At 29.3% G+C, this 12851-nt stretch overlaps 2 protein-coding genes across 2 annotated transcripts; both read right to left on the bottom strand.

Moving 5' to 3' along the window:
* Nucleotides 1–2065: 2065 nt before the first annotated feature.
* Nucleotides 2066–4896, bottom strand: LOC101255977 (calmodulin-binding protein 60 A-like). The gene is made up of 7 exons (XM_026030076.2): nucleotides 4750–4896; nucleotides 4534–4603; nucleotides 3867–3892; nucleotides 3360–3781; nucleotides 3121–3281; nucleotides 2826–3023; nucleotides 2066–2733 (listed from the first exon to the last, which is right to left on the bottom strand). The coding sequence occupies exons 1-7, from the start codon at nucleotides 4815–4817 to the stop codon at nucleotides 2431–2433; spliced, it is 1248 nt and encodes a 415-aa protein (XP_025885861.1). The 5' UTR covers nucleotides 4818–4896; the 3' UTR covers nucleotides 2066–2430.
* Nucleotides 4897–11361: 6465 nt separating this feature from the next.
* Nucleotides 11362–12205, bottom strand: HSP21.5A (heat shock protein). Its single transcript, XM_004236093.5, has one exon. It carries the CDS (start codon nucleotides 12107–12109, stop codon nucleotides 11543–11545), a length of 567 nt encoding a protein of 188 aa, XP_004236141.1. The 5' UTR covers nucleotides 12110–12205; the 3' UTR covers nucleotides 11362–11542.
* Nucleotides 12206–12851: the final 646 nt, after the last annotated feature.

The following is a 12851-nucleotide window of genomic DNA, read 5'->3' as shown; positions in this document are numbered from 1 at the left end:
CCTATGGAGTCAGAGCAGGTTGCAACTGCGTCTCCACGTACATCTGGTCCTGTTGCTCAGTTACTTAGGGAGCTTAAAGTAGCTGAAGAGAAGAACGCCTCTCTTGAATCAGACAATCAGAAGCTCCGTGCTGAGCTCGATTCCTCAAATGCTGAAATACACAGGTTGAAGGATCAGTTGGTGCAGCAGCAACTTGCTAACAATGCCAGAGTTGACAGAGTTTTGGATATGCTGGCTTCAGCTTCAACTAAGCCTGGTCAGCCTCCACAGTGATAAAGCATGTTGTCTGAACCTGGTTCTCTTAGTTGGTTTCACTCTGCATTGTTGTTCCTTGTTTTGTTGCCAGAACAATTTACATTGCTCACCTGGCTGGGCGTATTTTGTTGCTATGGATATTGATTAATGTTGATTAGCCGCTGCTTATGTCTTTTTGATTCGTCAAAAGGGGGAAGAGTTATTTGCGCATGCATCACACATTACATGTTTGTCTTCATCAAAAAGGGGGAATATGATAGAATGTGATAGAATCGTTAATTCATTTTGATGATAGACAAAAAGCGCAAAGAACAGTAGAAAATGTACGCGGCGAAAGAAGTCCAAGATCAAGTAAAATAGAGTTATTTGTCAAAGTCAAAATAATATATTAAAGGTACAAGTCAATACAAATAAGGAAAACCTTAAATATATTATTAAGGAAGGAAGTTGTGTATAATAAGGATTCTAATTTAAAAAAGAATCCTTGTTTAAACATAACTTTCTTACCTTATTAGTAGGGACTGTACAAGGCAAAAACTCAATAAGAAGCACACGAGGCAGAGAAAATATCCACGACTTCACTCAGAGAACAAGACAGAATTAATCATCAAACTGAGGTCTTCAAGATTGATAGGATTGCCACGGACAAAACGTTCTTAAGTTAGAAGGTTTTATCGTGAAGAACTATTTGTCTTGTTTTTGTTCTTAATTGTAGTTTACAGCTTATTGTACAAAGGGTGGGTTTGGCTCTTTGTAGGGTTGAGTGTTAGTAAGAGTTGTAACAAAAGGTGGGTTTGGCCTTTTGGAGAGATCGATTGGAGTCAATCGAGGGAGTAGTAGAGATAAGACTTTTGATTATTGAGTTGTAATCACAAAATCTTATAGTTAAATTAATAAAACGAGGTTTTTCCTTCCTTGAGTGAGGAAGATTTTTAATTCAATAAGTGCTTGTGTTTCTATTCTGCCTTTACTTAAAAGCAACTTACACGAACCTGGTACGTGTTCTGGGGTAAGGTTTCTTCAGTACTGATAAATATATCTAAAGTTCATTATTAATGGCTTGTATACATACAGACTATAATTTGTTTATGTGCATGCTGAAACAGATCTAATATGTGATTTATATTTAAATCTAAAAATTCTAAAGATTTTTTTTAATCTCAATTTATATGACTCTCTTTTTTGTTTAATTTTTTAACTTTTTATTTTTAAAGGGGGCCTTTGCATGACCTCGGATAATCTCTAAAAAATATTACATATTTTTATTTTAGATTATAACTTTCAAAAAAAGATTTTTTTATCTTTTAACTCTTTATCAAACCAAACGTCACGTAAATTGCAGAGGAGCATCTTTAAAGTAAAAAGAAGGTAATCTTCGTAAAAGTTAACATGCTGGACAATGTTAATATTGGATATACATGATCGAGTCATGTCATATGCCTATTTTTTATTTTTTTAATTAGAGGACAAATAAGACAGAGAAAATGGTGACAGTCAATTAGTGACCATAGTTTAAAAATGGACTTTATACTATAATATGTCCATATCTATAACACATCAATGTGATCATATTCATATAAATATTTTCAACCCTGGCGGCTAACGTTTTATTGGATAAATAAACAGTGGGGAAGATATTAAATTAAATTAATGCCTTTTCATAGTATAATATTTGTTTTAAAGGAATCTTATAATTTTTGATGAATTTAATTTGGAGGCCAAAACATTTATTTATCATACCATAGTATTTAGGTAAAACGTGCTAGTTTAAAAATAAGCTAAATTACATTTGTCTAGATAATGCAAAGAATTGAGAAAGATGTTTGAGAAATTATCTAATATAAAAAGTAATACAGTTACCCTTACAATCACAGTTTCCATTTGAGACTTTTGATCTTCCAGTCTACTTATAAATATCATTCACTATAATTCACCACCAGGGACAGACCTAGCTAGTAATTAAGTAGGATTCAGGTTTCATCTGAACCTCTTAGGGCGCAAAATAGTATATCACTTTTTCATATGCCTATAATTTCTTCGTACATATACTTGTTCATATTATGAAACCTTTCATCTTCGTATGTATACTGATTCATATTTTGAAACTTTTGATGAAAATCATGACTCCACCACGCCTACAATAGTTAACCAACGAAAATGATCTTGATGTAATAATTAGTCCCAGATGATTGAGGGTAGATATTGGTCGATTAAGTCGTTGTCATCTGGATGAAATTGATGTGGTAATGCACCATTGATTTGACTTATATTGTCATAATTATTCACTTTCAAACTTGTGCTTGACATGTAATTAGCAACATTATTATTAGGCACTGGTTGCCGCTGCTGTGTGTCATTTACATAATTATAAGCCTCCTCAGAAGTGAATCCATTATAAAAACTATCATCATCCAATAAAATCTTGAAATTCTGGCGGCCATTTTGAAATGCGTTTTTTACCATGTCCGTTGCAAAAGCCTATCACCAAATGAAGTTACTCACTGAAAATAGATTCTCGTTGAAATAGTGAAAAAAATATTTTAAAAAATGAGAAAGGGTAAAATTGGAACCTTTAATTCTTGAACGAGCTGTTGGAAAGAGAAAGAATGACCCTCTTTACAGAACTGTACTCCAATCAATTCCCCCACATCAGTAAATACCACTCGTAGATTTTCCTGGCGATACACATATTTTTTCAACTCAAGTTTACTCTTTGCCTGATTTACTGCTGCATCCAATTTCTTCACGTTCATATGCCTGCCAAGGATCTTTATACATACAATTGCTTCAGATATTTAAAAATAAAAAATTAATATATTCTATATTATCACTTTAAACATGCATATTTTACGACAATTGTCTTACTCTGAGTAGGTTTTCACGGTTCAAAAAGTAGTGAGTTAAAAAGTCCTGGACTGTTTCAATGTTTTCCTTCATCAAACGTTTATGGAAAGGACCGTCTTTTCGAATCGTTTGCAGTTTCCAAACTTGATCATCAAGTATTAGGGGCTTCAGGCTCTTTCCCACTGCAGATTAATTAAATTAGTGAAATCAAATCACAAATGAAATAATAGTACACAATTTAAATGAATTAAGTAACGTACTGGAACGACGATCTTTGACGAAGAATGGTTTAGTGATTGCTTCCACGATTCCGTTGATGGGATACACAACTCTTGCACACAGTCTCAATTCACGTTTTTTCAATGAATTTCTAGTATGTTTGAATGAAATATGACTTACAGAAACACTCCCATTTTTCAAGCTGACTTGAGGATTTCCACGAATCAGCGATTTTTCGCCACCAATATACCTAGTAAAATCTTTCTCAAGCACAAGTATTTCCACTTGTGCTGATGCTGCTGCCCCACAATTCATAATATTTTGACTACTGCAGTCAATTAAATGTAGATCTAAGGGATTTCCCTCTTGATCTCCTATGGGGAGCCCAGTATATATTGGACCACGTACGTTGTTCGAAAACTGTAATTTTAAACTCTCTGCATTCAATTTTTCCTGCAGTTTTCTGAAATAACATATAAAGGTCTCAAAACAATTTAGTAATAACTATTTGAGTTAAATTAAAAATGAATAGAGAAGCTTATCATTGCCTTGGAATGGTTGAAATCTCTACAGCCTGTATTTGAACAAGCAAATTAATTAAATAAACATTGTACAATACCTTTTATTCCTTTATATATACAATAGATTAAAAAGCTAATTATTAAATCCTTAATTATATAAAATTTAAAAAGAGATAAGAGTGTCAAATAATATTCTAGGGCACAAATTAAAGAAGTCAAATATTCATGCATAAAAGTAGTCATTACTATATTGACAGAAAGAAAGAATGAATGCAGAACAACTACTAACAAGTTGCATAAAGGGAAACACATAAAACGACATCGTTACTTTGGCTTTGTCCATTATTTATTGGTAAGAGACGTAGGTCTAGACATTAACATAAAAACTAATAATCTCAAACACATATCAATACTAATAAACTCTACAAACACAAAATCTGGATATAATTTGTTCATAGACCGAGTAGAACAAAGCCAATCAATCCATTATGATAGAATCACGTGTTGTGAAGACTTTTGCTCGACACACAAAAAAAAAATTATTACGATTTTTGGAAATAAATAAATTTCGAACCTAATTTACTCTCACATCCTAGCTGGATCGCCTAAACCGTCCATGAGTAGTACCTTTTAGCACATGTTTCTTTAATATAAAAAAAACAAAAGCATTTAAATTAATGAGTTTGGTGCTCACAGCTGGGTTGACGCAAAGCCGCTTCATTAACTTCCGTAAACGCACGATCGGCAGCACAGCATTAAAAAACCTGATCAAAGCCCAAGATAAAATTGTGTTCGATTATATCTTTACAAATATGAGTTTGAGAAATTTTCGTGATCATTCTTGCATTTTGAAAGTTTAGATCTGTGAAATTTATAGTATAAAACCAAGTAAAAGAGAGAGGTGACAAACTTTCTTAGTTTGCGACATGAAGATGAGACAGGAACAGAATTATTAGCAGAATGTTCTCCCAGATCCATATATGCCTTTTTAATTTACTTTAGGAAAAATATGTAAAATAGAATCTTTTTAGTACTGTAACTTTTTAGTTTTTTCACTAATTAAACTGAGAGATATCGTTCTATTTATAAGTGAATTTCAACTACTCCTACGTAGCTGCTAGGAATTTTCCACTGAATCTTCCTTTAGAAGGTATTACAAATTGAATTTTTGCGTTGAGAAATTAATTAAAAGAATTTTGTAAACAGTTCAGTCTTCTTTTTGTTACCCAATTTTTATTTATTTTTCGAGTTGCTATCCCTTTTCGGTTTTCCTGTAAAAAGGTCGTGTGAACTAATAAAATCAATGAAACTGGAGAGCCGGTATAGAGCAGTGACAGAGTTAGAAATTTTTACAAAAAATATTAAAATGTCAAAATGAAATACATGTAAGAGAAAAGAAAAGTCAACGTATAATATATATATGTAAAACTAAAATTTAAATTGAACTTAAAAAGTATATAATTTTTCGATGAAGAAGTGTCAGCTTTGAAGTAGCTCCACCACTTTTCATAAGCTATGTTTCCCAAAAGTTACAATGAAACGTCTGTGAAGCCCCGATGCAATTTACATAAGAGATACTTACATATCTTTCACTCTCCGTGTCATTTGAGAAAAATACTCTCTTACTGTAGCAAACTAATTATTGGAGCCATAAATATCGATATAGTGTGAGAAAAAGCAGAAGATGTGCGTTATATTATAGTTTGGAGGAAAAATCATAGAGATAAAAAGTTATTTTTTCCGTTCTTATTTATATGTTATCGTCTTAGTTTTCATGTCTCTTAATAAAATTAAATAAGTTTACTATTCTATCCTTATTTAATATTTTCTTAAAGTTAAATTTTCAATAAATGAATATATATTAATTTATTTTGATCAATAATTATTTAAACTATATTGGTCAAATTCTTACTTTCAAAATTAATAATTTTAAAGTGTAAAAGAGAGAGGATAATACTTATTTAAGTGTTGACTTTGTGAAATAACAAGTATTAAGGAACAACTATTTTTAGTAAGAACGACATATAAATAAGAATAGAAAGAGCATTTTCTTTTAAGCTGGTAGTGATTTTTGAAGCAATCTTTACTAGGGCTCATAAAGTGTGATTCTCTCTATCTCAATTTTATGCGTGATGTTATTTAACTTGATAGAAAATTTAAGAAAGAAAATCAAATATTTTAAATATGCAATCTAAAGTAAGTCATAAATATTTATATGACCATAAATCACATATCATAAATAGTAAAATAGATATTTTCAAGTTGAATTGTTACGATATATAAAAATATTCAAAATAATTAAAAAATAAAATAAAAGTATAATATAAATTAGAATAGATAGAAGAGAGTGATATTAATTGTACCTCTTTCTGATTTAGAAAGTTTTTCTGCAGTAAAATCCTTAAGTACGTGTCCTTACTACTCTTTTGTTCTAACTGATTATTGTGTGGTTGGCCGTTATTATTGTTATTTCATACCGTGAGTGAATATTAGATTGGTACTTAGGAAAATTTTAATACTATAATTAGATTGGAGTGTTATATTCCAATAATTAAATGCAAGTTAAATTGAGCATACAACACATTGAGGTGCTGGAGTATCTTATAAGAAATTTAAGGTTTTGATCTATTTAACGTGAGAAAAATTGATCGTACACAACCTTAATAGAAAATTGAAGACAAATAACTATACATATTAAGCGAAAAAGGTAAGGTATATGTTTGTATTTAAAAAGATAAATTATTTTATTAGACATATATTATTATTAAATATATTATTCTTACTTTTGCTTTTAAGAATTATCATATACCATATATTATTGAAGATACCATTAGATTCTCATATTTCTTATAATTAGTTATATGCACAATTAAATCATTCACAATTCAAGCTTTTGGGTGTGTTTGGTATGGAGGAAAATGTTTTCCATGGAAAATGTTTTCCTAGAAAATGTTTTCCTCGAAAATAAGTAGATTTTGGACTTATTTTTTCATGTTTGGTTGGTGAGTAGAAAATATTTTCTGGAAATGATTTTTAGTGTTTGATTTATGAATAAAAAATGTTTTTGAGAGATATTTTTTTATTTTTACTAGAGTAAAAAATAATTTATGACATTGAAAATATTTTTCAAAATCAAAATTATTATTTTTTTGGGTGGTGGTGGAGGGTGGGGTGGGGGTGGGGAGAGGGGAAGGGGAGGGGATAGGAGTGAAAAAATAAAAATTTGAAGTTGATAGTATTTTTAAAAAATAAAATTAATTTTTTGGGGGATTGGGGTTGGTGGGGGCTGGTAGGGGGCTGGCCGGGAGGGGGGGGAGGGGTAGGAGTTTAAAAATAAAAATTTGAAGTTGAAAATATTTTTAAAAAGCAAAATTAATTTTTTGGGGAGGGGTTGGGGTTGGGGGGGGCTAGCCGGGGGTAGGGTCAAGGATAAGGTGAAAAAATAAAAATTTGAAATTGAAAATATTTATTTAAATTGATGTTTTTCCCAAAAAAAAGTAATTTGAAATTGGAGGAGAGTTATGGAAAATGTTTTCCTTAATTTTTGAAGGGAAGTTATTTTCCTTAATTTTGAGAAAAATGAGTTGATTTGAAAAATATTTTCCGAAACTTTTGTCCCAACCAAACATGGAAAAATTGGAAAACATTTCCAGAAAATATTTTCCTTCGTACCAAACACACTCTTTATGTTAATCAGTTTTCCATTTTCTCACTATTTTCTTCTTTTCTTTCTTCTCTCCGCCATGAATTTCGCTACTACACTTTAAAAATTGAAATATGAAACAAAAATATAACAATTTGAGATTTTTGTCTATTTAATCATTTTTAAAATCATGTATCTTAGATCTCAATTGTTTTGTCTTCTAGATTTTAAATTTTAAAATAAAACTCCATTGATTTAGATTTTTTCATTTTTCTTTCATGCAAGTGATTCTCCAAATAAAAAACATATTTATTTATTGTTGCACAAAAAAGGGTATGAAAATTACCATTGCAAGTCTTTATATTTTCATCCGCTTAAATTTAGAAATTCAAAAATACAATAACTTTGACGAATAAAAGAGAACGATAGTATATACTTTGTTGCAAATGGAAAGAGAGTTTATGCAGTACTTGTGATAAACTTAAATGAGGAAGAAGATAAGAAAGGACTTTTTGAATCGTATCGAAATTATTAATGTATCTGATACATTATTGAGTTAAAATTATATGTATCTATTTTTTATATCATTGTATTTAATTAAGTGTATATCTATTTGAATTAATTCCTGTATGTATTGAAGATTTACGCGTGTATTTGACGCATTATTAACATATTCGACATATTATTGAGTTAAATTATATGTATTTAATTTTTAATCAAGTTAAATTATATGTATTTAATTTTTAATCAGTGCATCTTATTAAGTGTAAATGTATCTAACAAAATATACACGTGTAACTAAATAATAGTTCGTCAATCTAAATTAAAAAGTTTAAACTTTGTTGAATCGCCAAAAAAGAGAAGAAGGATTTTGTTGTTTTGATTTTTTTAGAAATTGTGATATACCATATCCGTTAAAGTTGTTGCAAACATATTTTCTCTTTAATTAATGACTTTCACTCGTATTTCTTAATTAAGCACACTTCTTAGTTAATGACTTTCAATTATATCTTTAATTAGACACATTAATTGATACGAGATATGTATTTGAAAAAGACATATACATGTATACGTGATCTAAAATATGGTGAAGAGTGTAATCTTACAAATTAGTGTGATATCTAAGTAACTAGATATTAAGGGCATCCTCAACGGAAGCACTAAATTTCACATCAAATTTGATGTCAGCATTGTTTTAGTGTAAATTAACTCCAACCCAATGCATCAAATTTTACATCAAAAAAGAATATTTTTCTCTCTTTATTATTATTATTATTATTATTATTATTATTATTATTATTATTATTATTTATTTCATTTATATTTTCTTATTTCACAGAACAAATTCTTTCTAAAATATTTATATGTTTGCATTTTCAATTTTTGAGAAGGTTAATTGCAGTTATATCCAATTATAATTTATAATGAAATTAACATAATTTTAATCTTTTAAAAGCTTATATATAGAAAAATTAATTTATAAAAATATATTTTTATATTTACAATTAATATTATAAAAATATTACATAAAGATAATTAAATATACTTGAGATTTAATTAAAATATATTATTTTTATATAATATTTTAATTAAGAATTTTATATAATAAATAATTTTAAAATATTCAATAAAGTGAATTAATGAGATTAATAATGTTACACCAAATTTAGTGTAACACTATTCACGTATCAAATGGTGTAAAATTTAATATTGAATATGAGTTTCAACACATCAAATTTTACACCAAATAACATTTGGTATTGTGTTGGAGATTGTCTAAAATAGTGAAATTTATGAAAATTAACCCAAATAAAATGACAAAAGGACTAATGGAAGTTGGCCAATCCATCACAAACCTAATACCAACAAGGGAAAATTACTTGGTTAAGCAAACTTATTTTACTTAATTACTCATCAACTATAATTTATTATAATTATCACTCACGACTAACATTATACATTAATTATGTGGGTTGACAACGAGTTTGTATAATAATTCACATTTGTATATGTATATACAAATACATATGTATAATATACAATTATTTAATCAATATACATATACAATTCACCCCTCTCCCACTCTTTGACCTCGCTCACTCGCGTCTCTCCTTTCTCTCCAAATATCACTTGCTTTTTTAGACAAATGCATATGTATAGTGTACAATTATCTAACCAATATACATATATAATTCACTCTTTGCCCTCTCTGGTTCGCCTCTCTCCTCTCTCCCAATCTCACTCGCCATATATACAAATATATATGTATAATATACAGTTTATCTAACCAATATGCATATACATTTCACCTCTCTCCCATTTTTTGCCCTCTCCTCTTTCTCCCAGTCTCGCTCGCCTTTTTCCTCCCTATAACATGTATCTACGAATTGGAATTATCAAATTATAACTATGAAGAGCAATTAAAATATTTTTTAGTAGCTATATGTGAAAATTTTACTGCCAACAATTCAAATCTTCAATTCAAGCCCAAAAAAAGTCTAGGAAATCGAAGGTATTATCTTCATATTGGGCCTTCGACCCTTGTCCTATAGGTGGAAAAAGGTCGTTCTTATTTATTTGTTTGTTTATTCAAAAATTAGTTTATTTTTTCATTTTATAGATAAAAACTTATGAACCCCTATATTATTTAAATATTGCACATATTTTCCATACCAAATATGGGAAATCAAGCTATTCTGACTAATCATGTGTAGCATGAAAGATGATTGGCAAATGAATATAGGGAGGGGGAGGAGTTCCTCTTACTAAATTAGTTCCACTGATTAAGCTTGTTTTGTTTAAATAGTATTGCTTATAGGTAAATTACAGAAATCACATATTTTAAGATAAAATTACAATTTGTTCCTTATAAATTTATAATTAGTTCTCAAAACGGATACAATAATATGACCATTGATACATTAACCTTATGCGCGAGATACATTAATTTAAAACACAAGATACATTAGTCTGATGCATGAGATACACTAATCTGATACACAAAGTACATTTTATATATGATACACTAATTTGATGCGCGAGATACACTAATATGATGCGTAAGACACACTATTCTGATACGCGAGGTATATTTTATACATGATACGCTAATCTGATGTGCGAGATACATTAATGTGAAACGCGAAAATAAGAAATTTTAGAAATTTGTAAAACGTATATGGAACAATGATAATAAGTAAACTAAAATATGAAATTTCCGTAATTAATCTTATATTATACATGTGTTATCCCAAGAAAAAGAGAACTTCCCTTGAAACCTTATTTTATATAGATAGGGGCGATATGATGATTGATGATCTTCTGGGCTAAATAATAGCGTCTGTTCCACCAGTTGACATATTAGAGAGGCCCATATGAGATATCTGCCAAACAAATATTGGTAATTTGTAGTATTTTTTTAACCAATAAGGAAGACTATTTCAAATTCCTTAGAGCCCGCCCTACGTGGTGGAAGGAAATGCTCCCACAAAAAAAATTCTCATGCCCAAAATTTAAACAATAAGACCATATCATTATCATTTGCATCGAACAGATTGTTTTTTATTTAAAAATAATTTTATCCACTATAACTACATCCTTTTTTAAATATCTTTTCGGATCTTAGTAAGACATGTAAAACAATCTGTTTGTCTAGAGCTTTCACTGTTAATTTCTTCATACTATGAATATAAATTTGTCTAGTTGCATTATTTTTATTGTTAGTAAATTGGATTTATATTCTAATAGTAAAAGAGAAATGAATTTCATTGGCATACAACATTTAGAAAGTAATTAAGTAGATATTAACAAATGATCATACATAGCCTTTAATAAGGTCGCAGCTAATTCACTTAATGCTGTTAGTAATAAATTTTGGACTTTATTTGCAGATTACACAGAAGAAGTCTTTATTCTTAAATAATTTTCATCACAAGGAGATTCATAATACTAATAACCAAAAATCATAAGCTTAGTTACATATTCAACAACTTTATTACACACACACACACACAAAAAAAAAAAGGACAATGAACAAACCAAACTAGAAAATTGTTAAATTTTACATCTCAGCTTTATTAGCTTTAATATCCTCACCACCAACAGCTTCTGCAATACTAATCACCTTACTCTGTTTCTTCTTCTCTTCAGCCAATTTTGGTACAGTAATTTTCAGAACACCATTTTCCAAATGTGCCTTAATGTGTTCCAAATCAGCATTTCCAGGTAATCTAAACTGTCTCCAGAATTTCCCACAAGTTCTTTCAGCTCTGTGCCATTTCTCCCCTTCAATTTCTTCCTCTGTTTTCCTTTCTCCACTGACTCTCAACACTCTGTTTTCTTCCACCTCAATTTTAACGTCTTCCTTCTTCATCCCTGGAATGTCAAGTGTAATTACATGCTCTGTTGCTGTTTCCTTCCAATCTGATCGAGTTAAAGCGATTGATTCAACCCCTTTTGGGATAGTCAATGGGGTTTGTTCAAGAATTCTGAAAGGATCTTCGGGAGGAAATGCTATGTCCCAAAAGGGGCGTGTGTATGGCATTAGTGCCTTAATTTGGGATGGAAATAAAACGACAACCATTGCTAAAACAAGAAAACTCATAAAGCTAACTCTTGTTTTCGCCATTTTTTGTTTGCTTCTATCAGTAATAAATTGCTTTGTTTTTTCTTTGTGGAAATTTTCTTGACTGTATATTTTTTTCTCTGTGGTTGATGATAACAGACGAAAGTTTATATATAGAAAAAGAAGCTGACATGTTCTTTAGAAGTCTACAAGTTTCTGGAGAAAGTTTGCTGAGACTCGAATATTAATTTCTCCTCTGGAATGTTCCACGGATTGTATAAGTATCAATCTGTATATGAAAAAAGAAAAAAACAATAATTCAATTATAACTAATAAGATTTATCAAATAATTAATTTTTAAAAGACATTGTTTTAGTTTTGAATGTGTTTTAAACCGTAAAATTACTGCAATATTAATGATATAGATTATATACGAAATATTATATATTATAAAAATGAAGATTATGCTTTAACTGGCATTAAATCTAAAATACTTTTGATAGTTTATGTTAACATTGAACTTTCATTTGATAATTTGTGAAACAATTGACTCAATTCATGAAGTTTATAAAAACTATAATTAATAATATATTTATCTAAAATATAGACATATGAAGTATTATATAATGTACAATTTATATATTTATATTCTTGTCTTATGAATTGTTCCAAGCAATATTATATTGTCTATTAAATTATTATTTTTAAAAGAAAAATACATCAATACTCCCTTTAGCTCTAACGCTTTATTTAAAATGACAATTGAATTTTATAGAGGTCTTACTATCCCTTAAACAATTTAAAA

This window comes from Solanum lycopersicum, chromosome 3 (assembly GCF_036512215.1).
Source record: "Solanum lycopersicum chromosome 3, SLM_r2.1".
Taxonomy (NCBI): Eukaryota; Viridiplantae; Streptophyta; class Magnoliopsida; order Solanales; family Solanaceae; genus Solanum; species Solanum lycopersicum.
This window is presented reverse-complemented; position numbering and strand designations above follow the sequence as displayed.

Excerpts from the sequence above, each read along its gene's own strand:
- HSP21.5A (XM_004236093.5), bottom strand. The coding sequence starts at position 12,109 with ATGGCGAAAACAAGAGTTAGCTTTATGAGTTTTCTTGTTTTAGCAATG.
- LOC101255977 (XM_026030076.2), bottom strand. The coding sequence starts at position 4,817 with ATGGATCTGGGAGAACATTCTGCTAATAATTCTGTTCCTGTCTCATCT. Across the intron at positions 3,782-3,866 it reads GAGATTTCAACCATTCCAAG|AAAACTGCAGGAAAAATTGA; the intron begins GCAATGATAAGC and ends ATGTTATTTCAG. Across the intron at positions 3,282-3,359 it reads CGTCAAAGATCGTCGTTCCA|TGGGAAAGAGCCTGAAGCCC; the intron begins GTACGTTACTTA and ends ATTAATCTGCAG.